This window comes from Lutzomyia longipalpis, chromosome 4, assembly GCF_024334085.1.
Source record: "Lutzomyia longipalpis isolate SR_M1_2022 chromosome 4, ASM2433408v1".
NCBI lineage: Eukaryota > Metazoa > Arthropoda > Insecta > Diptera > Psychodidae > Lutzomyia > Lutzomyia longipalpis.
The window spans coordinates 19,394,468-19,414,315 of NC_074710.1; the positions used below are offsets into that span (position 1 = coordinate 19,394,468).

The 19,848-nt window shown below is 38.9% G+C and overlaps 7 protein-coding genes and 2 non-coding genes across 9 annotated transcripts in view; 5 read left to right on the plus strand and 4 right to left on the minus strand.

Moving 5' to 3' along the window:
* Positions 1 to 181: 181 nt before the first annotated feature.
* Positions 182 to 7,560, plus strand: LOC129795219 (zinc finger protein 184-like). Its single transcript, XM_055836306.1, has 8 exons — positions 182 to 749; positions 824 to 1,191; positions 1,251 to 1,419; positions 1,872 to 2,424; positions 4,704 to 4,921; positions 4,989 to 5,573; positions 5,639 to 6,027; positions 7,108 to 7,560. The coding sequence occupies exons 1-8, from the start codon at positions 256 to 258 to the stop codon at positions 7,434 to 7,436; spliced, it is 3,105 nt and encodes a 1,034-aa protein (XP_055692281.1). The 5' UTR covers positions 182 to 255; the 3' UTR covers positions 7,437 to 7,560.
* On the minus strand, positions 2,648 to 4,516 carry LOC129794702 (zinc finger protein 728-like). Its single transcript, XM_055835549.1, has 3 exons — positions 4,318 to 4,516; positions 4,112 to 4,249; positions 2,648 to 4,044 (listed from the first exon to the last, which is right to left on the minus strand). Exons 1-3 carry the CDS (start codon positions 4,422 to 4,424, stop codon positions 2,673 to 2,675), a joined length of 1,617 nt encoding a protein of 538 aa, XP_055691524.1. The 5' UTR covers positions 4,425 to 4,516; the 3' UTR covers positions 2,648 to 2,672.
* On the minus strand, positions 7,504 to 16,236 carry LOC129795220 (zinc finger protein 11-like). The gene is made up of 9 exons (XM_055836307.1): positions 15,875 to 16,236; positions 15,365 to 15,808; positions 14,860 to 15,300; positions 13,684 to 13,791; positions 12,991 to 13,622; positions 12,754 to 12,922; positions 12,281 to 12,686; positions 8,721 to 8,869; positions 7,504 to 8,660 (listed from the first exon to the last, which is right to left on the minus strand). The coding sequence occupies exons 1-9, from the start codon at positions 16,174 to 16,176 to the stop codon at positions 7,841 to 7,843; spliced, it is 3,471 nt and encodes a 1,156-aa protein (XP_055692282.1). The 5' UTR covers positions 16,177 to 16,236; the 3' UTR covers positions 7,504 to 7,840.
* On the plus strand, positions 8,852 to 10,839 carry LOC129794737 (gastrula zinc finger protein XlCGF8.2DB-like). The gene is made up of 5 exons (XM_055835591.1): positions 8,852 to 9,241; positions 9,302 to 9,610; positions 9,913 to 10,304; positions 10,360 to 10,501; positions 10,568 to 10,839. The coding sequence occupies exons 1-5, from the start codon at positions 9,129 to 9,131 to the stop codon at positions 10,743 to 10,745; spliced, it is 1,134 nt and encodes a 377-aa protein (XP_055691566.1). The 5' UTR covers positions 8,852 to 9,128; the 3' UTR covers positions 10,746 to 10,839.
* The window catches only part of LOC129794706 (gamma-aminobutyric acid receptor alpha-like), a 117,067-nt gene continuing 108,364 nt past the window's right edge, over positions 11,146 to 19,848 (plus strand). The window contains exon 1 of the mRNA XM_055835553.1: positions 11,146 to 11,414. The gene's annotated coding sequence lies outside the window, so the exon portion shown is untranslated. The remainder of the gene's footprint in view (positions 11,415 to 19,848) is intronic.
* LOC129794713 (gastrula zinc finger protein XlCGF57.1-like) lies at positions 12,169 to 13,870 on the minus strand. The gene is made up of 4 exons (XM_055835565.1): positions 13,684 to 13,870; positions 12,991 to 13,622; positions 12,754 to 12,922; positions 12,169 to 12,686 (listed from the first exon to the last, which is right to left on the minus strand). The coding sequence occupies exons 1-4, from the start codon at positions 13,782 to 13,784 to the stop codon at positions 12,263 to 12,265; spliced, it is 1,326 nt and encodes a 441-aa protein (XP_055691540.1). The 5' UTR covers positions 13,785 to 13,870; the 3' UTR covers positions 12,169 to 12,262.
* On the minus strand, positions 14,098 to 14,169 carry Trnae-cuc (transfer RNA glutamic acid (anticodon CUC)). Its single transcript has one exon. It is a non-coding gene; the product is annotated as a tRNA-Glu (tRNA).
* Positions 16,590 to 16,661, plus strand: Trnae-cuc (transfer RNA glutamic acid (anticodon CUC)). The gene has a single exon. It is a non-coding gene; the product is annotated as a tRNA-Glu (tRNA).
* LOC129794707 (zinc finger protein 91-like) lies at positions 17,238 to 19,484 on the plus strand. The gene is made up of 4 exons (XM_055835555.1): positions 17,238 to 17,491; positions 17,553 to 17,993; positions 18,062 to 18,246; positions 18,449 to 19,484. The coding sequence occupies exons 1-4, from the start codon at positions 17,379 to 17,381 to the stop codon at positions 19,240 to 19,242; spliced, it is 1,533 nt and encodes a 510-aa protein (XP_055691530.1). The 5' UTR covers positions 17,238 to 17,378; the 3' UTR covers positions 19,243 to 19,484.

The window sequence follows — 19,848 nt, forward strand, 5'->3', positions numbered from 1 at the left end:
TGGCTTACCTATGTTTAATGCCCAAGGACCTTAAGGATCTATTTTTTTTATTAGAAATATGAGAAATAAAAATCAAATAGGCCATGAAAGAATATTTATTCGGTTAGAGAAAGTCGAACTTTCAATACCAAGATGATCTCTTAAATTAAGAGATCTCCAAGATCGCTCAGAATTGCAAGATCAGGTTATCTGAGGTGACGTAGGTGATCGTGCATTGGTTGATGATCATTACCTGTGAAGCCTTTTCAAGCAAGAATGGATCTCCAGGATGGAGCAGATGATCATGTACACCTGGATTACAGTATTGTCAAGGAAGAGTACAAAATCCAGGAACCTCCTCCAATCCACAAAGATGATCAACAACCAGATTTGAAAACTGAAACACAAAAGAAGCAGAATAAAACGGAAAGGCCCAGAAAATCCATTTGCTCCGTTTGCAGCAAAGGATTCATCTCTCCTGCCCTCTTGAGGTACCACATGGTTGTCCACACAAAGGAACGTCCCTGCAAATGCCCACACTGCCCAAAAGCTTTTGGGAATCAAAAACGCCTCATGAAGCACATGCAGATCCACAAGGAACGTCAGAAGCATCCCTGTAGCCAGTGTGGGAAGCTTCTCATGAGTCGCGATAGCCTTGTGCGTCACATCAAACTCCACGTAGCCACCAGGAAGTTTGAATGCGCTCAATGTGGACAAGGGTTCAAAGATAAGCCCTGTTTGAAGCAACATCTCTTCCAGATCCACTACAAGTAAGGCATTTGAGAGCCATTTGAGACTCCTTTCACCAAACTATAGGAGATCTAATTTATGTTCTTCTAATCAGGAATAAGCTGCACGTGATTGAGGCCCCAAAGTATCCCTGTAAGGACTGTGGGAAGATCTTCTGGGACAGATCTGCCCTGAAGAGGCACTCAATCACCCACACAGATATCCGGAATGTCGAATGCCCCATTTGTCTGCGGATGTTCAAGCATAAGCAGCATCTAAAGAATCACATGCTAACCCATAGTGAGGAGAAACCCTTTGTCTGTGAAGTTTGCAACCGATCTTTCCGGAAGCTCCAAGAATTGCAACGGCACCGAAAAGGAACTTCCTTGGCGTGCAACTACTGCAGCAAGAAGTACAGGAGTCCCGGAGGATTGGAACAGCATCTTCATGTGACACACAGAGGTTTCCCAAGAAAGTGGAAAGGTCTGGGCAGAAAGACAGAGAAGACTGCTTACTGAATTATAAGAGAGTTTCTTGTTTAGGTGGACCGATTTCCTGTACAATCTGCAAAAAGACTTTTAATACTCCGGAAAAGTTGAAGCAGCACGTCAGGAAACATCCTGTGGAGACGCCTTTTGAGTGTGCTCATTGTGGGAAGAATTTTCCAGATAGACGAAGGATCAGATCACACATTACTGTTGTTCACAAAAGGTAAGAGGCAGAAGTTTGATCAGAAGTTCTGATTGTGATCAGGACCGAAAGAAGTCTCGATCTGAACCGAAAGAAGTTTCGATCTGGACTAAAGATGGCCTGGATCAGACAAGAAAAAAGTTTTGATCTAGACTGAAAGAACCGTCGATCCCTTCGATCGGAACTAAAAGAAGCTTTGATCTGAACTGGAAGAAGCCTTGATCAGGACTGAAAGAAGCTTCGATCTGAACAGAAAGAAGTTTTAATCTGGGCTGAAAGAAGCTTCGATCTGGACTGAAAGAAGTTTTAATCTGGACTGAAAGAAGCTTCGATCAGCCCAGAAACTTTGATCAGAAAAAAGCTTCGATCAGGACAGAACGAAGCCTCAATCAGATCAGAAAGAAGCTTCAATTAGGGCAGAAAGATCTCAGATTAATCAGATTTTCAATGAACTATTTCTGCTTCCCTTAAAGCAGCAATAAAAGAAAAGGAACTGTCTTCAAGTGTCCAGACTGCAACAAGGAATTCCGCGGGAAGAATCTCTTTGCCAGTCACCGGGTGATCCACAGCAAGGAGATCTCCTATGAATGTGAAGTCTGTAGGAGAAAATTCAAAACTTGGGACTACCTGCAGAAGCACATACGGATTCATCGGGAAGATCGCCCCCTATTTCCATGCAAAATCTGTGGGATTAAGTTAAGATCTGCAAAGAATCTTCAGAAGCATGAACAGCGCCATGAAAATGATTCGGTACGGCAGGCTTGTGACAAAGCAAGCCAGAAGGAAGGAAAGAAGGAAGATCAGACAAAAGGAAAGGAGAAGGATCAGAACAACAAGAGTCTCAATGACACGTCAAAGGATCAGGAAGATCAGGAGAAATTACAATTGATCCCATTTCAAATTAAAACTGAAGATGATAGTGCGGATGATCTTCACTTAACGGAGTTAACGACTGAATTTGAATGTTCCGAAACAATCAAAATTGAAAGTGACTTAAAATTTGTGATTAAAACTGAATTTGACTCCTGATCTTTAAGGATTAAGGACTAAGGATGGCTTTTTTTTTAACCTTAAGCAATTTTGTATTCCTTCCATTTTGAATAAAATGCTTTTTTTCTAAAGTTCTTAAAACTTTCTTTTTAAAACAAAATGGCTGCTTTGATTGAAGAAATGACGGTTTATTTTCAAAATGGCCGATACTGAAGCCAACTTGAAATTGCCGATTAACCTTCAAATTAAGAGAAAGAGATTTTACAGTTTCTTAAACATTAGCTTTATTTCTCCTTCTCTCTGTGAATCTCTCTCATGTGCTTCCGGAGGGATCGCTCATGCTTCATTTCCTTCCCACAAATCCCGCATGGGGCACTCTTCACATCCCCATGAAGGTACTTTATATGCTGCCCCAGTGCTCCAGTCCGGGAGAAGTTTTTCTCACATTGTGGGCACTTGAAGGCTCCGGCTGAGTGTGTCTGCATGTGAGTCTTCAGATCAAAGGAAGTGAAGAAGTTCTTCCCGCACACTGAGCACAGATGTCGCCTCTCACGGGGAACTTTGGGACAGCGCACCTGAATGTGCTTCCGGACGGCATTGGGGTTGTGAAGGATCTTCCCACAGAATTCACACGGAACACTCCTGTCCAGATGATTCTTCAGGTGCGTCTTCAGGCGACGATTGCTGGCAAATTTCTTTGGGCAGATGGTGCAGAGGAAGGTATTTTCCTCAACATGAACAGCTGCGTGAATTTTTAGATCCTTCTTCGTGAAGAATCCTTTGGCACAGATGTGGCATTTGTGCTTCCTTTCCTTTGTTTTTGGCTCTGGGGTTTCTTTAATGGGATTTGTGGATGACTTAATGTCTTCCTGATGGGTTGGAGCCTCCGAATTTGGGCTGGAAAATTGATCAATTTCTTGGGATACTCCTTCCTGATCTTCCTTCCCTTGACTTATCCATTGAATTTCCGGGTCTGAATTATTCAGAGATTCATCTATTACCTGATCCTCGTAATTTATCATCTCATGACTAGTTTTTTTATGCTCCACAAGAGCTTTTTTATTTGCAAATTCTTCCGGACAATGCCGGAAGGTCATTTCCTGCACAGAATGGCTTTTATTGACACCCTTAGGATTGCAGAAATCCTTTCCGGATGAGCACGAAGCCTTTTTGCGCGACATGGAACATTCCCGGAAATGATTTGCTGGGGAACTTTTATGATTTCTGCTACTCCTTCTTGGTTTACTGAGAGCTTCCTGCTTTAGCTGATCTTCTTCTGCAAGGTCTTTCACCTTCAGAATTTTCTTCTCGTGAATTTTTTTATCCAGAACTTCCACTTCGAGAATTTTCTTTACGAGGACTACGCCTTCGAGGTTTTTCTCTTGCAAGTTCTGTTCCTCCAGATTTCTCTCTTCGAGAATCTCTGGATTTTCTTCTTGCAGAATTTCTTCCACATTTGTCTCTTCTTCGTTCACTGAGGATACTTCCTGTTTGAATTTCTTACTCAATTCATCATTCCTCTCCTCCAGGAATACTTCGACCATTGGATGCCCTCCAGCCATAGCCAGGGCACTGGAAAGACAAGCAGTTCCAGGCCTTCCTGTCCACAAAGGATCTTCTTCACTGGCAACATCACGTGTCTGCTCAATGTTCTCCCTAATCCAGAGATTAATCCAATCTCTTTATCTTGACCACTCAGATAAAACAAAATCAGCTTTCTTACCTCATTTGATAGGCAATCTCTAAGCAGAGATGTCTCAAGATCTTCCCACAGATGTGACAGGAAACATCTCGGACTAAAGTTTTGGAGCAGTATTTTTTATCCCTCTGGATGGGATGTTTTGTCTTTATCCGGATATTTCTGTGTTGCAGATAAAACAATCTTAGACTTGAGAAGTCTTTAGAGGTTCACAAAGATGGGAAACTTACTTTTCCGGAAGATTCCGTTGCGATGACTCCTCATCCTGAACATTGGATTCTTCCTTGACAATTGAATAATCAAAGAAAGATTCTTCCTTCTCAATACTTACTTCCATTTCCCTTGGCCAGGAATTCTCATAAATTTTCTAATAAAAAAAAAAGTTATTCACCACTTACCTGAAGTTTAGGTTCCGGATGGATTTATTTGAATTTAAGGTACTTCCTTCAATTTTAGGGATTTAAAATAAACGGAATATGAAACAAGCCATAGGTCTAGAACATCTAGATAACTTATTTCAGATTTTAAACTGTCTTAAATCTATTAAAAACTTCCATAAAAATAATAAGCGGGAAGTACAAGAGATAACCTAACCTATAAAAAACTGAGAACCTAGATTTTGATTAGCAAATTAGGTTATGTTTCAAAGGAAGTTATTCTCAGAATAAATCAATTCTTGTGCAGCAAAATCATGGATTTCGATGAGAAAATTCCAATAAAAACAGAGATTAAAATTGAAAAAGAAGATCCGGAAAATCTATTTGTGGATTCAGTCGTCAAGGAGGAGTACATCATTCAGGAAGATGAGATTCCGGATGACAAAGTGAAGCAGGAGTGAGTATTCTCTTTGAATTTAGCTTTTCTCGCCCTCTTTTGATTGGAGATTCCTCATCTTTTGTAGGCCAATTCCTGGGAATTCTCAGGTGAAACAGGAAGTCGTCCAGTTTGTAATCCAGGACGTATCTGAGGGGTATGTTGGGAATGAGGAGAAAGTAGGAAGAAGAAAGGCGTTCCAATGCCCAATTTGTGGGAAGAAATTCCTGCAGATAAATCACCTAAAGAGCCACTCGAGAATGCATGTGGATGGCTCAATTGGGCACACGCGCACCTGTTCAATTTGTGGGAAGTTCTATCGCAACAAATACAACTTCCGGAAGCACTATGAAAACCACATGAAGGAGCCAAAGCCACCAGATCCCGATAAACCACGAAGAGTCCGGAGACGGAGGAAGGAGAAGCCTAAACCAACGTGTGAGCAATGCGGGAGAGTCTTTGCGAAGAAGAGTAGACTTGTGAGGCATTTAGCAAGTCGAGCTCATGACATGTTCTACCGTTGCCGTCTTTGCGGAGCACCCTACAAAGATCGTACTGCCCTCCGGATGCACCATCAAGAGGAGCACAGGAAGTTTTTTGAATGTGCCGAATGTGGGAAGGAGTTTGAGAAGAAAGTCTGTCTCAGGAATCACCTTTGGCGTTTTCATTTTGTGTAAGAAAACGAAACTGTGAAGCCTGTATGAAGAATCCTTGAAACCGTTCTGTTCTCTGTTGCAGTAACAAGATACCGGATTACTTGAAGAAGAAGGAAGTTTCCTGTGAACTGTGCGGGAAGATTTTTACTCGAACTGATTACTTGCGGTATCACCTGAAGATAATTCATGGTGACCACAAAGAAGCTCCTTGTCCGCATTGCCCGAAGACGCTAAAGAATGAAATTCAACTCAGGTCTCACATTGAGAGGCAACATAAACCAGAGAAGCAAATCCACAAGTGCAACACCTGCAGCGCAACATTTTCAATCAAAACTGCCTACATGAGGCACCTGATGACGCACATAAAGGAACCTGTTAACTGCTACTACTGCAGATCAGTACTCAAGAACAGAGCACGTCTCAGGAGACATATTGTTGCGAAACATAAGGGGCTTCCGTGGGATATTAAAGGTGATGAAGATTAATAGATCTGACTATGTTAACGGAGCAAACTCAGTTAACAGAGCACACTTAGTTAACAGAGCAGACTAAGTTATCGGAGCAAAGTCAGTTAACAGAGCAGACTTAGTTAACAGAGCAGACTTAGTTAACAGAGCAGACTCAGTTAACAGAGCAGACTAAGTTATCGGAGCAAAGTCAGTTAACAGAGCAGACTTAGTTAACAGAGCAGACTTAGTTATCGGAGCAAAGTCAGTTAACAGAGCAGACTAAGTTATCGGAGCAAAGTCAGTTAACAGAGCAAAGTCAGTTAACAGAGCAGACTTAGTTAACAGTACAGACTCAGTTAACAGAGCAGACTAAGTTATCGGAGCAAAGTCAGTTAACAGAGCAGACTAAGTTATCGGAGCAAAGTCAGTTAACAGAGCAAAGTCAGTTAACAGAGCAGACTTAGTTAACAGAACAGACTCAGTTAACAGAGCAGACTAAGTTATCGGAGCAAAGTCAGTTAACAGAGCAGACTTAGTTAACAGAGCAGACTTAGTTATCGGAGCAAAGTCAGTTAACAGAGCAGACTAAGTTATCGGAGCAAAGTCAGTTAACAGAGCAAAGTCAGTTAACAGAGCAGACTTAGTTAACAGAGCAGTCAATTACCAGAGCAAACTCAATTAAAAGAGAAAACTCAGTTAACAGGGCAGACTTAGTTAACAGATCAGACTTACTTAACAGAGCAAACTCAGTTAACAGAGCAGTCTCAATTCACAGAACAGATTTAGTTAACAGAGCAGGCTTACTTAATAGCATACTTAGTTAACTGAGCAAACTAAGTTAGCAGGACAGACTTAGCTTACAGAGCAGACTTAGTTAACGGAGCAAATTCACTTAACAGAGCAAACTCAGTTATCAGAGGAGACTTATATAGTTAACGGAGCTATGTCAGTTAACACAGGAAACTTAATTAACCGAGCAGACTTAGTTAACAGAATGAACTCAGTTAACGGAGCAGACTTAGTTAACGGAACAGACTTAGTTAACGGAGCAAAGTCAGTAAACAAGCCTAACTCCTCCTGAATGTTTTTCCCTCTTCACTAGATGGCCCAATTTCATGTCCAAAATGCCAGGAAAGTCTTGAGAATCTCACAGCCTTCAATCAACACTTTCTGGAGACTCATCCTTCGGATGAACCAGAAATCGTTGAATGCAGCATTTGTCAAAAACAATACACAAGAAAGGGGAATTTAGTGAAGCATATGCTTCGTCATACAGGAAGACAATTAAATGCGGATGAAGAGTCAGCTGCGGAAAATTCTTTATCAGACAAGGAAGAAAATCCCGGAAATAATCTCATTGATCCATGTGATATAAAGACTGAAGAGACTGAAGTGACTGATGGGGCCGAAGACCCACTTCAGTTCAACTAAAGATTCCGGATACACCGACAACCTTTCCGGAAGTAAAAACAAATGTTAATTTTATTGAAAAATTAAATAACTTTAAAAATTATTTATTAAAAAATAAACAAAGAAAATAATTTTCTATCTCCGGAAGCTTTTTTTCATTTCCGGATAAAAGATTTTTTTGAATAAATCTTTCCGGAAATTTATATTTAATCGGGTTTGTCTTTGGGAGTCTTCTGGGGCTGTAAAACGTCGCTAGATACTCTGTTTAAATTAATATTGCACTAAGGTTCCCCCTGATTGTGACGTAGATTAAATGGTAGCCAATCAGGTTGCTCTCACTGATTCTTCCCAGCCAATCAGAGCTTCTTTCCAACATATTCTTCTTCTTATTCATTCATACTTCAATCAAGGCTTTCATCTTTCTTTTAACTCAAAATTCCTTCAGATTTAACAGTAGTAGATTCCTTCTTCTCACCTTTTCTCCTGTACGGACGCTTTGGATTGCTTCCTGGGGCAGTTTTGGCGTTCCTACGGTGATGGTAACTTATGTGATTCATGAGAGAGAATTGATTTGTTGCCAGTCTAGGGCAATATGGGCAGGGAATATTCTGATTTCCGGTGTGAATTCGCGTAAAGTGCTTCACGTAGCTATCCTTGCGCGTGAAGATCTTCTCACAGCGATCACAGGGAAAGATTTTTTCCACAGCTGACAAATGCGGGGGTGGTTTAGGTCTCTTTATGCCGCAGTGAACAATCTCAATGTGGAGCTTCAGTTCAAACTTTGTCTGGGACTTCCTCCCACATTCCGCGCATTCGAACTTCTTCTCATCATGCCGTTTCCGGTGCTTCTGCAGATTAATGGTGTCCCTGCAAATTACTCCGCAACGATCACAGGCCAGCTTCTGACTCTCCGCGTGGCATCTCATGTGACGCTTTAGCCGGAAGTCACTTGGGAAGCTCAATGGGCACTGGGAGCAGTAAAAGTTCCGCTCTGTTGCATGACTATCCATGTGATGGACTAGGGAGCATTTGGAGTAGAATCCTTTGGCGCAGACGTGGCATTTGTGCTTCCTCTCCCGCTCTGTGTGGATAATCATGTGCCCCCGGAGGTTTTTGACCGTGGCGAAGCCTTTGCCACATTCAGGACATTTGTTTGGGGATTCAGTGAGTTCCTGAATTACAAATTGAACGAATTCAGGGAATTTCTGGGATTCATGGACTTTTTGGACTTGATGTGGAGGTGGTCTGGAACATAGATAGATCTACAGCGAAGGACAAGCTAATATAACTGTCAGGAAGTCTTACTCATCATTCAACGTAGCAGCTGCAGATGCTTCCTGCTGGATTGCGGGCTCTTCCTTGACAATTGAACAATCCAGTAAATTATCATCCGGATCATCTTTTTCCTGTTTCACGTCCATCCTTCTGGACAGACTGCACAAATGAGCAGTTTTTCAGTTAAAAAAATCACGGAAGTTCAGGAAAGATTTCCGGGAAAATCCCATTTTTGACCAGAAACCTCAGAGAATGTAAATTCACCACAGAGTGGTGAATTTGGAAATATTCCCGGATTGTCAGCTTTGTGGTTAAGTTTTCCCGGAATTCTTGTGAGATTGGAAGAATTCCAAGCAGAGTTGAAGGATTTTTCAAGAAAAGTAGAATCTGTGGGAATTGATTCCTGGCCAGCTAATCCAGGAAGTGTATCAGTACAAAATGAAAGAAGGGGAAGAAATTCTCATTGACTACTCACTTGTCAAGGAAGAATACACCGTCCAGGAAGTCCCGGAACAGACAGAAGTCCCCACAGGGGATTCCTCAAAAGAAGAGTAAGATTCCTAAAAGAAAACCAGGGAATCCTTCTTTTAGAAATCTTCCCTCTTTTTTAGCACAATCAAGTTTGAGATTCAGGAAGTTCGGGAGAAGACACACAAATGCCCCCATTGCGACAAGGCCTACTACAGACGGGATCACCTAAAAGGGCATCTCGTGACACACACCGGAGAGCGAGATTACATTTGCGATGAATGCCATAAAGGTTTCCCAACGCAAAATCGCCTCTGGAGGCATGAGCAGATACATACGCAGAAGAAGCGCTCCTGCTACGTTTGCTGGAAAACCTTCAAGACTCTTCTGGGGCTTCGTGAGCATATGGTTAAGCATGAAGTAAGCTCAGTTCCTGCTTACAATGGCACAGGGTAAGTTACATGAGCCCCTTCCGGTAACTTCTAACCTCAAAACTTTGATCTTGATTTTCTCTCAAAAGAAACTGTTTTTCCAAGTTTTCTTTCGTCGAACTTGAAGTAATTGAACTTCCCTACATAAAGATCTAGAATTTATCACAAAATATTAAGTAGATTTTAATTCTGTGGCGCTTGAAAAAGACAAATTGGCTACTTTGTCCAGCAAAATCCTCCAACAAAAATGGCCGCCAACGCTTGTTTCACTGTGAGCGCCATGTTGAAACATTGCTTTCTTCCTCCCCGATTCCTCCCCACAGATTAAACCCAAAAGAAGCAAAATTCCTGGAAGTGAAGACAATCTTCAAGTGTGAAGAATGCGGGAATAAGTATTGCACAAAAAGTGTCTATGAGAAGCACATGAAGAGTCACAGTGATGTGTTGGAATTTCAATGCCTAAAATGCCCAAAGAAGTACAAGGACAGGTCAAACCTTCGGAACCACATGAAGTGTGCTCATACAAAATACAATGCCTTCACCTGCGAAGTGTGCGAGAAGACATTTCGATGGAAGTGCAGCCTAGATAGGCACATGGAGAAACATAGCAATGACTACAGGATGTGTTTCTACTGCAGTGAAGTCTTCCGGAATAAGGAATATCTGCGACAACACATGAAGTTGCATCACAGTGGACTTCCATGCAGAACTATAGGTTAGGTTTTGCGGAGAATTTCAATGAGAATCTATTAAATTCTTTCCTTCCACAGATGGTCCAGTATGGACCTGTCCAATGTGTCAGAAGAAGATTAGGAATCTTGTAACTTACAACAGGCACATAAAAAGGCACGAAAGGAAGCAAAGAGAAGCGACGTCTTCCTTCCAATCCTCAGAAATGTCAGAAATAATCAAGTAAAAAAAATATTTTTTTAATTTCATCAATTTTTTTTAAGAAAAAATTGTATTTTGATGTTCCAGGACAGAAGATTTGAAGATGGAAGAAGAATCTGAGGATCAAGAAGACCAAGAAAGTCTTTTTCTGGATGAGGAAGAGATCCCTCGCAAAATTAAAGAAGAAGAACCGGAAGAAGCGTCTCAGAAAATTCCCGGAAAAAAATTAATTAAGTTAGAATTAAAAGATTCTGACGATCGTTAAAGTTAATAAACTAAATTAATAATGAAAAAACGATTTTTATAAGAAAAAATTATGTGGAATAATAATAAGAAATAAAACTGGATGAAAAACATAATACACGACCAAGCTATTAATGCGAGCTACACCGCGTCCATTAGCTGGAAAATTATAAAAGAAAAATTTTCACTTTTATCACGTACCTTTTACAGAAATAAAGCTAAGGACAGGTGCAGGAACACTTCACAATCACCTTAAGCACTTTAAATTACAAGAAAATGGGAAAATTCTTGAGAAAATGAAGAAATCTTTGAGAAAATAAAAAATGAAGAGGGCGCCATTTTTTGCGGTAATTTATCAGCGCCAACGGGAGATTGTGGAAACATCTTTGTTTACAACGCAACGGCTTCGTGTAGACGTGTTTTTGGTTTTACTGTGAATTTTCAGTGTTTTCTTTGAATTTTCAGTGATTTTCTCAACTTTGTGTTTTGATTTCTTGAACAGAAAGAGATTTAGTGTTCTCGTGAAGTTTTCTTTCTAAGAATCAATGTGGAAATTGCAAGAAAAACATCAAAGAACAATCAGAGTGGAATACGCAAAACGGAATAACAACAAAGTGAAATCAACGGAAGTTTTCCAGCTTTTCCGAGCAGCTTGAGCAGTCCAGGATGATCCTGAATATCTTCTAACAAGGTCAGTGCTTCATTTTTGATTCCCTTTCTCATCGGAATTTCTCAGGAAGTTGAAAAAAAAACCCAAAAGCTCCCTATAAGCGCAAAAGATAAAAGCTTCAAAAAATATCCGTTGAAGCCATTTTTCTTTTCATTTTCTTGATTTATAAAGCTGGAAAATGATTTTCTTGCTGTGATAAAACTTCTTTTAACTCTACTAAAATTCTCTAAATCCTCTAAATTGGAAAATCCAAGATCAAGTTTAAGTTGAAAAAAGCCGTAAAAAGCTCAAAAGCTCCATATAAAAGGATAATAAAAATAATAAGAGATTAAATCTTCAATTTATTTAAAGAAAATGTCCGGAAGCCATTTTTCTTCTCATTTCCTTGTTTTTTAAAGCGTATTTTATTTCGAAAGCTGGAAAATGATTTTCTTGTTATGCTGAAACTTCTTTCAACTCTACTAAAATCTCTAAATCTTCTAAATTGGAAAATCCAAGCTCAAAACTAAGTTGAAAAAATCCCAAAAAGCTCCTTCTAAGCAGATAGAAAAACTTCAATTTATTTTTTTAAATGGCGGTTGAAGCCATTTTTCTTTCTTTTATTTCCTTCACTTCTAAAGTTGGAAAATGACTTTTCCTATTTTTCTAAATCCTTTTTAATTTTACTAAAATATCAATTGGAAAGCTCAAGTTCAAGTCTAAGTTAAAAAGTCAGAAGAAAGCCCAAAAGATCCTAATAAAAGGATAAAAACTTCAATTTATTTAAAAAAAAATGGCGGTTGAAGACATTTTTATTTTTTTTCTTGACTTTTAAAGCTTTGAAAATGATTTTATTGATTTATTAGAACTTCTTAAAGTCTCTCAATTCTCTAAATTGAATCTTCTACATTTTGATCCTCCGCAACATTTTCCGGAGGTGCTGAAGCAGGAAGTGCAGAAGAAGATCCCTCATCAGGTGATCTTTGGCACTCTTTCAGATGCTCCTGCAGAAGTTCTGGCTTCTTGAAGCGCCTAAAGCACTGCCTGCAGATAACTTTTGTCTGATGCGCCTTCTCGTGCTTAATCAGATGCTCTTTCCGCTTTATTTGGAGGCCACAGAAGCGACATGTGTAGGACTTCCGGTTGGGATCATGAACTTGCATGTGAGCATCGAGATTTCTCTTTGCATTGAATTTCTTCGCACAAATGGGGCAAATGAATGTCTCCTTGTTGCTGTGGAGGGCCATGTGATCACGCATGCTGGTCAATTTAAGGATCTTCCCGCAGACTTTGCAAGGTTCCTTCAAGATTGATCTTTAGGGTAGGCAGGTAGGGTGTCATTAGAGAAGGGAATTTATTGAGAAGTTTCAGGGATTCGTACCGTTTGTGTCTAATCCGGATGTGTTGCATTAGTTGAGATGTGAGGCAGTAGGATTTGTTGCAGGATTTGCAGGTGAATTCTTTGTCTTTTCTGTGCTCCTTCACGTGTTCCTTGAGATTGTCCAGAAACTCAAATGTCAAGCTGCACACAGTGCATGAGAAAAGATCATCTGTAGGGAGAATTTAGTAGGAGAACTCACCAAAACAAAGCCTTGAAGCTCATTTGAAGGTAACTTACCAACAGTAGGATCAACAGGAAGTCCCCTGTGGGCTCTATCATTGTGCTGCTTCAGGGCTTCCTTGTTGGGGAAGCTCTTGGGGCAGTACTGGCAGACTTTTGACTTTGTCACATGCCTCGAAATGTGCTGACACAGATCCTCTTTGCGCCAGAAGATCATTCCGCAGTAGCTGCACTCAAATCTCATGAGAGCTTCCTTCTGCTGACCAGGAAGCTCTGCAACAGCTCCAACCCCATCCGGCAGCACTCCTTTGCATCTGTTCTCCCGGACATGACGTACCTGTGTTGATTTATCCTTGAACACAGCCCCACATTGATCACATTCATACCTCTGCTGATTCTCATGCCTCCGGAGATGCTTCATCAATGACTTCCGGTGGGGAAATATCTTTGCACATTGAGGACACACGTGGGGCTTCCTCTCCACGTTGTGCCAATTCAAATGCAGCCTCAGCTTGTCCTTTCCTTTGAGGATTTTGGGGCATTTTGGGCACTGCACGTCGTACTCATTGGTATGGATGGCCATGTGGCTGCGCAGGTAGTTTGACCGGCTGAATCCTTTCCCGCAATCAGGGCATCTATTTGAGCGCAAATCCTTCACTTCTGTTATCACAAATTCCACAGTTGTTGGCCTAAAAAAAAACAGATAATTTAGCTGATAAATAAGCGAATTAGGAAGTTCCTGAAACTTACTCTTCCTTGACAATTGACTCCAGAACTTCCTCATCTGGGAATTCCTTTTTAACATCCGAATAAGAAGGGTAATTATCCTCCTTCTCCTGCTTGATTTCCATAATTTTACTGGATTTTTCAGGGTCAGAAAGCACTTGAAATTCCTGGTCAGATGAGTTGGGGAACTGCCAGGGAGCTCTTAAGAGAATCTCTTATTGGATCTCTTAAGATTTGAGAAAATTTAATTTGAATTATACTTTCTTTTTTACGAATAATCGTGATTTTTCGTTCTCATTTGATTTTTTTCTTAAAGGAAATAATTTTAAATTTTTAAAAAAACTTTATATATTATTTAATGAAAATTGAATTAAAACAAATGCTTAAATAAAACATTTTTAAAAAATCTTTTGAAAAATAAATTGAAAAGCAAAAAAATTCCCACGCCGGGAATCGAACCCGGGCCTCCTGGGTGAGAGCCAGGTATCCTAACCACTAGACAACGTGGGATATGATTATTTCCATGTCTGATTTTCATTTCCTCAGTTTTTTTGCTTAACAGACTTATTCAGAAATGTTGTCCCAAAACGTCTTCTTAAACATTGATAAAAGATCTTAAAGAAAACTTGTTTTTTATGTTTAAAATTCCTAATTTTATTTAAAACATAATTTATTTATATTTACAGTATAAGAAAATAATAATTTTTAATTCTGACTGATGAAATCCTTTGAAAGTTTATTTTTTCTCCACAAAATTCGCTTTTTCTTATCTTATGAAGAGCATGATGAAGGTGCTAAAAGAAGTATGTAATCCAAACGTCTCAATTGTCAAAAAAATTAAAGGATGAGACTTTGAAGTAATTTTGTTTTTTCACTCATTTTCTGGATTTTGTGAAATAAAAATTTGATTTTTTAGTAGCAGCGAAAATTTCTTTTACCATCATTTTACTGTCTTCACGTTTTTTTTTATATTTAAAACGCCCGATGAAAGTGTTGATAGAAGGAATCGAAATGTCAAAAAATTGTCAAAAAAACGTCATAAAATTGTCAAACATCCTTTTATTTTTTTTTAAATTATTTTTAATTAAATTCTGAAGAAGATCCATGAAATTAGGAACTTTTATAAATAGAAATCCTTGTTCAGGAGAACATAAGTTTAGCGGATTTTATCAGGGAAATGGTCCTTCAATGCACCCTCACTTACTAAAAGCAATCCCATGGACTCCTAGCATATGATAGTTGAGCTTCCACTGCTTCCTGAAGGCCTTTCCACACTTTTTGCATTTTTTCTGGTTGGCTGTTGATGGTTTTTCTACTTCTTCTTTCACTTGCGCTTCAGCTTCTCCCTCGTGCTTCTCCTCTTGATGCTTCTGCAGATTTTCCATTGATGAGTAGTTTTTCCCACATTTTTGACACTTGTAGGTGGAATTGTGGACAAATGAGTGATTCTTCAGGCGCCTCTTGTCTGCAAAGGACATATTGCATTCGGGGCAGTGGAAGTTCTTCTGCGTTGAGTGCACCACCATGTGCTCCTTGATGCGATAGCGACTCTTAATGCCCTTCCCACAGATTGGGCATTTGTAGATCTTCCCACCTGCCTTGATGGTCTCCAACTCCTCAGCAGTTTTAACGATCTTTCGGCTGCAACAAAGTGAGGAAACTTATTCCTGCAATCTCAAGGACTTTAGGATTCTTAAGAACTTACGGATTGTTGGAGGAATGCCTCTCGATGTGCTTCTTTAGACTCTGAGCCGTTGTGAAGCTCTTCGTGCAGATGTTGCAGTGAAAGCCACCACTTCTGTGAACAGCCATATGCCCACTTAGCCGGTGCTTCGTGGGATAGGCCTTTGAGCAGTGCTCACACTTCCACTTCTTCTCCGTTATGTGCGTGGCCATGTGAAGGGTAACTTCGAACTTCTTCTTGAATCTCTTCCCGCAAACTTGGCAGGAATGTGGCTTTAGTTCGGGATCTTCATCAGCTGGAACAATACTCCTTCGTCCACGACGTTCTTTGGGCTGTTGCTCATCAGTCTTTATGGTCTTCTTCAGTGGTGGTTGATGCTCCTCTTCTGAGGATTCTTTCTTCACCGTTGGACGTCTTCGGGGTTTACTTACTTTACTACTCTCTGGTATCTTCCTCTTAAGGTTCCTGACCAAATTCATCCAGAAAGGATTCTTTTGCTTTCTCTTAAAGTTTATGAAGATCTCTACTTACCTCTTGGACTTCCGGAGCTTTGTTGGTTGTTCCACAACAGGCTCCTCAACTTTAACTTTAACATCCTTGATAACTTCTTCAATATTTTCTTGGGAAGGAACTGAACAAACCTCATCATCTTCTTCCTCTTCAGAGTTGTTCCTCACTTTGAACTTTTTCTCTTCCACCACCACATCATCATTATCAGCAGTTGTGGAATGAATGGAGTCATCTTCATTATCTGAATTCTCCGTGAGAATACAATCAATATCCGCTGGACCACAATCAATAAAAATCTCCTCAACTTTGGGTTTTATATCCATTTTTCCTTCACGCAAAGAAATGGGCAGGAATTGAGAATTTTTGCTTTCGGGAAATGTCAAAATTTAAGAGCCTTCTCTTATTTCCTCTTAAGAATTAAAAGAGCCTCTTAATTCTTCTTTCAATCTCTACAATTGAGTTATGAAGGTCACAGCTTCTGCAATCGATTTAAACGTTCTTTTTCGGGTTTTGTTTCAAAATGTATCTACTTTATCAATGATTTTTAATTCTTTGTATTGTTTTCTTAAACTTTAATTAATAACAAAAAAATTAAAAGTTTTTGTTCAAAATATATGAATAAAACGAATTTTTCTTTCCTTTAAAATATTCTTTATTTGAGGACGAATATTCTGAACAAGGCGGTAAAGATTTTTCCATGGAGGTGATGTTAAACGTAAGACACAAATTGGGTATATCCCACGTTGTCTAGTGGTTAGGATACCTGGCTCTCACCCAGGAGGCCCGGGTTCGATTCCCGGCGTGGGAAATTTTTTTGCTTTTCAATTTATTTTTCAAAAGATTTTTTAAAAATGTTTTATTTAAGCATTTTTGTTTTAATTCAATTTTCATTAAAAATATATTTTTCTCTGAGAAATAAATTAAATGAGAACGAAAAGCCGCGATTATTGGTGAAACTTGAGAATATTTTACCAATATATTCCGAATATTAATAATTTATAATTTAAATATTCCGAATTAAAAAAAAAAACTTAAACATAAATTTTGGAGAAAAATTTAAATAATTAAAAAAAGACTGGGATTCTAGATCTTTTATTATTTTTTCAATTTTTTTTATTGAAAGAATCTTGTTAAAATGGGTTCTATTCTGCTATCTCAAAATTCTTGAGATTTGAAGGATTTCTTCTGAAATTTTATCGAATTTTAAGGCTTAATTAGTTGCAGAATAGGGCTGAATAACAATTTTATAAACACAACTTAAATAAAACAATAAATACATAAACAAACTGCTGACAGTTTTAACGTTTTTGACAGCTCTCTTATTGCCATGGAAACGGTTAAGAGATATTCTTCTTCTTTTTACATTTTAGAATGATTTTCTCTTATGAGAAAATCTTAACTGTGTTTAGTGACCGATTTTGACATTTCGTTCACGGACCGTAAACAAAATTTCCTCACATCGTTCTTGATACTTCGAAAATTTACTTAAGGACCAAGAGATAAAATTTAAATTAAAAAAAAAAATATGGAAGAAAGTTGTAGAGAAGACTTAACTTTAGAGGATAGTATTGTTAAGGAAGGGTACACCCCTACCGACGTTACGGAAGACAATCTGCTAAGTTGGTTTAGGGAAGCTTGGTAAGAATAAAGAACTTTTTTGGTTTTCCCCTAACTCCTATATCCATTACATTTTTTTTAGTTTAAGTCCAACTGCTTCAGACTCAGAAGAGGATAGTTCAGATGAGGAAAGGCTGTTTGAATGCCGCTTCTGTCCGATTCAATTTAAATCCAAGGATACCCTCTATGGTCATTCTAGGGTACATGTAGGTTGTATCAAGCAACACACATGTACTGTTTGTTCTAAATTCCTTGGCAATACTGTACAACTTGTAAAGCATTTACAGAAGCATAAAATGGATAAGGAAGAGGAGGACGTCGCAACGGAGATGAGTCCAACTTCGTCCAGAATGCTTCCGTGTGAACTTTGTGGGAAGAAATTTGCAAAACTTGCTCATCTCATGAATCACTTGATTAATCACTTCAAACAGAAGCATATGCTTTTATGCTATTGCCAGGTTTGCCAAAGACCGTTCCGGTGTAAGAATAGTGCATCTAAACACGTTATCGGAAAGCATTTGGGGTAAGTTTCGGAATAAGTTCTTGCACAGACTTTATTGATTCTTAAATTCCTTTCTTCCTTAATAACAGACAAGAAGATCTCTCCAAACTAGCGAGTTCTGTAGTTAAGAAACTATCAGACTTAGCAGATGAATATATCAAAGATATTTCGTATGAATGCAAATGCGTTTACTGTGCTAACGCCTTTAACAATGAGTATGATCTTACAGTGCATAAGAGAACCTTTCATCGTGGACTTCCTGAGCGTATAGAAGGTAAATGAAGTTCGGAGTTGTTTACCCCCTTCATCAGACGTAGAAGGCCTTATAGATCTGAACTTGTAAAGTCTTCTAGATCCGATGAAACAGGCACAACATCGCCAAATTGTCAAAACTTTAAAAGTTCTTCTGGTTAAAGTTAGCCATTAAAACAAATGTTGAGACCGTTACACTGAAACTTAAAGACTTCCTCTTGCAGATGGTCCTGTTTCAGCAAAGATGTGTAGTGTTGTCATTGAAAAATGGCCTCCTGAACAAAAGTCCACAGCTCGCAACCTGAGAAAGAAAAAGAAAAAGAATTATAAAGACGTTAAGAGGCATGCTAAATGTCTCTACAAACTGAAATCAAAGCTGTGCAGCTGTGAAAAAAATAGACCTGATCCCACGAAGTGCAGTAAAACTGTGAATTCGCAACCGCGTCAAGTAAAAATAGTCCGTTGTTTTCGTCATAATGTCCACGAAGACGGGTTTACTTGCCCAATTTGTGGGAGAAAATTCGAAGAGCAAAAGAACGTTGTTGATCATGTTTTGCATTTCCACACAAAAGGAGAGGCTCCTAGAGGTAGAAGTAGAACTTTGATAACTCAGATATTAAAGGAACCGGTTGAGGAAGTCTCAGGACATAGAATGATTCAGGAAACTCCAATTATGGGAGGAAGTGGAGCACGTCAAAGTACGGTGCAATTTTTAGAGGTTCCAATGATAATTGTTGAGGATTCAACATTTGGTAATTATTCAATGCCAAATACAACGTGGCAGGAAGTTATGACAGTTAACGAGGAATCCTTGATGATTGAAGATGAGATAACGATTAAGGAAGAAGAGATAACGATTGAAGATGAAGTTTTAGCGCCAACAAGTCAAATTCTCGTGATACCAGATGAAAATTCAAAGGAAAATTCAGTATCTGATGCAGCTGTGAAGTCTGAAAGTGATCAAGAAACAGGTGCAACAAAATTTTATACAAGCTGTAATAGCTTTTCCGGAGTATAGGAGCGCGAAAGTTCCATTATAATGGAGTACAGGATTCAGTTTATAACTGTTCTTTCTTCCATATTTTGTTATGTTTTTAATTCATCTCTGATTCATCATTCTTCTGTACGTCTACCACCGTCTTCACAATCTCTGATCTTTATTGGAGTGAAGGTAGAAATCTGTTAAGTCTGTAGATTGGTTTTCTGAAAATGTTTAAAGATTTGAAACTTTGTAATAAAGATATTTAAAAAAAAAAAAAAGATTTTTCTTATGAAGTTCGAGAGCAAGCTTGTTAAGGATCAGTTAGCAGGATTCAAGAGATCTGTCTCCTGAATAAGACTTCCACTGATTCTTGTTTTCTTAAAATCATTCCTTCAACTAATTTTAGGAAGCTTAGTTAGTTAGCAGAATCAATTAACAGGATAGATTAATAAGGTCTAACAAATCTGTTAGCAAATTATGTAAAGAACTGAGAGCAGACTTAAGTAGGAACCGTTAGCAGGATTTGTAGGATCTGACCTAATCAACATGTTTTGCCTTCAACTGATTTGAAGTCCTAAAAGAAGATATAAAGTCTAGAAGAAGGCTTCAGAAAGCTTAGTTAGCTAGCAGAAATAGTTAGTA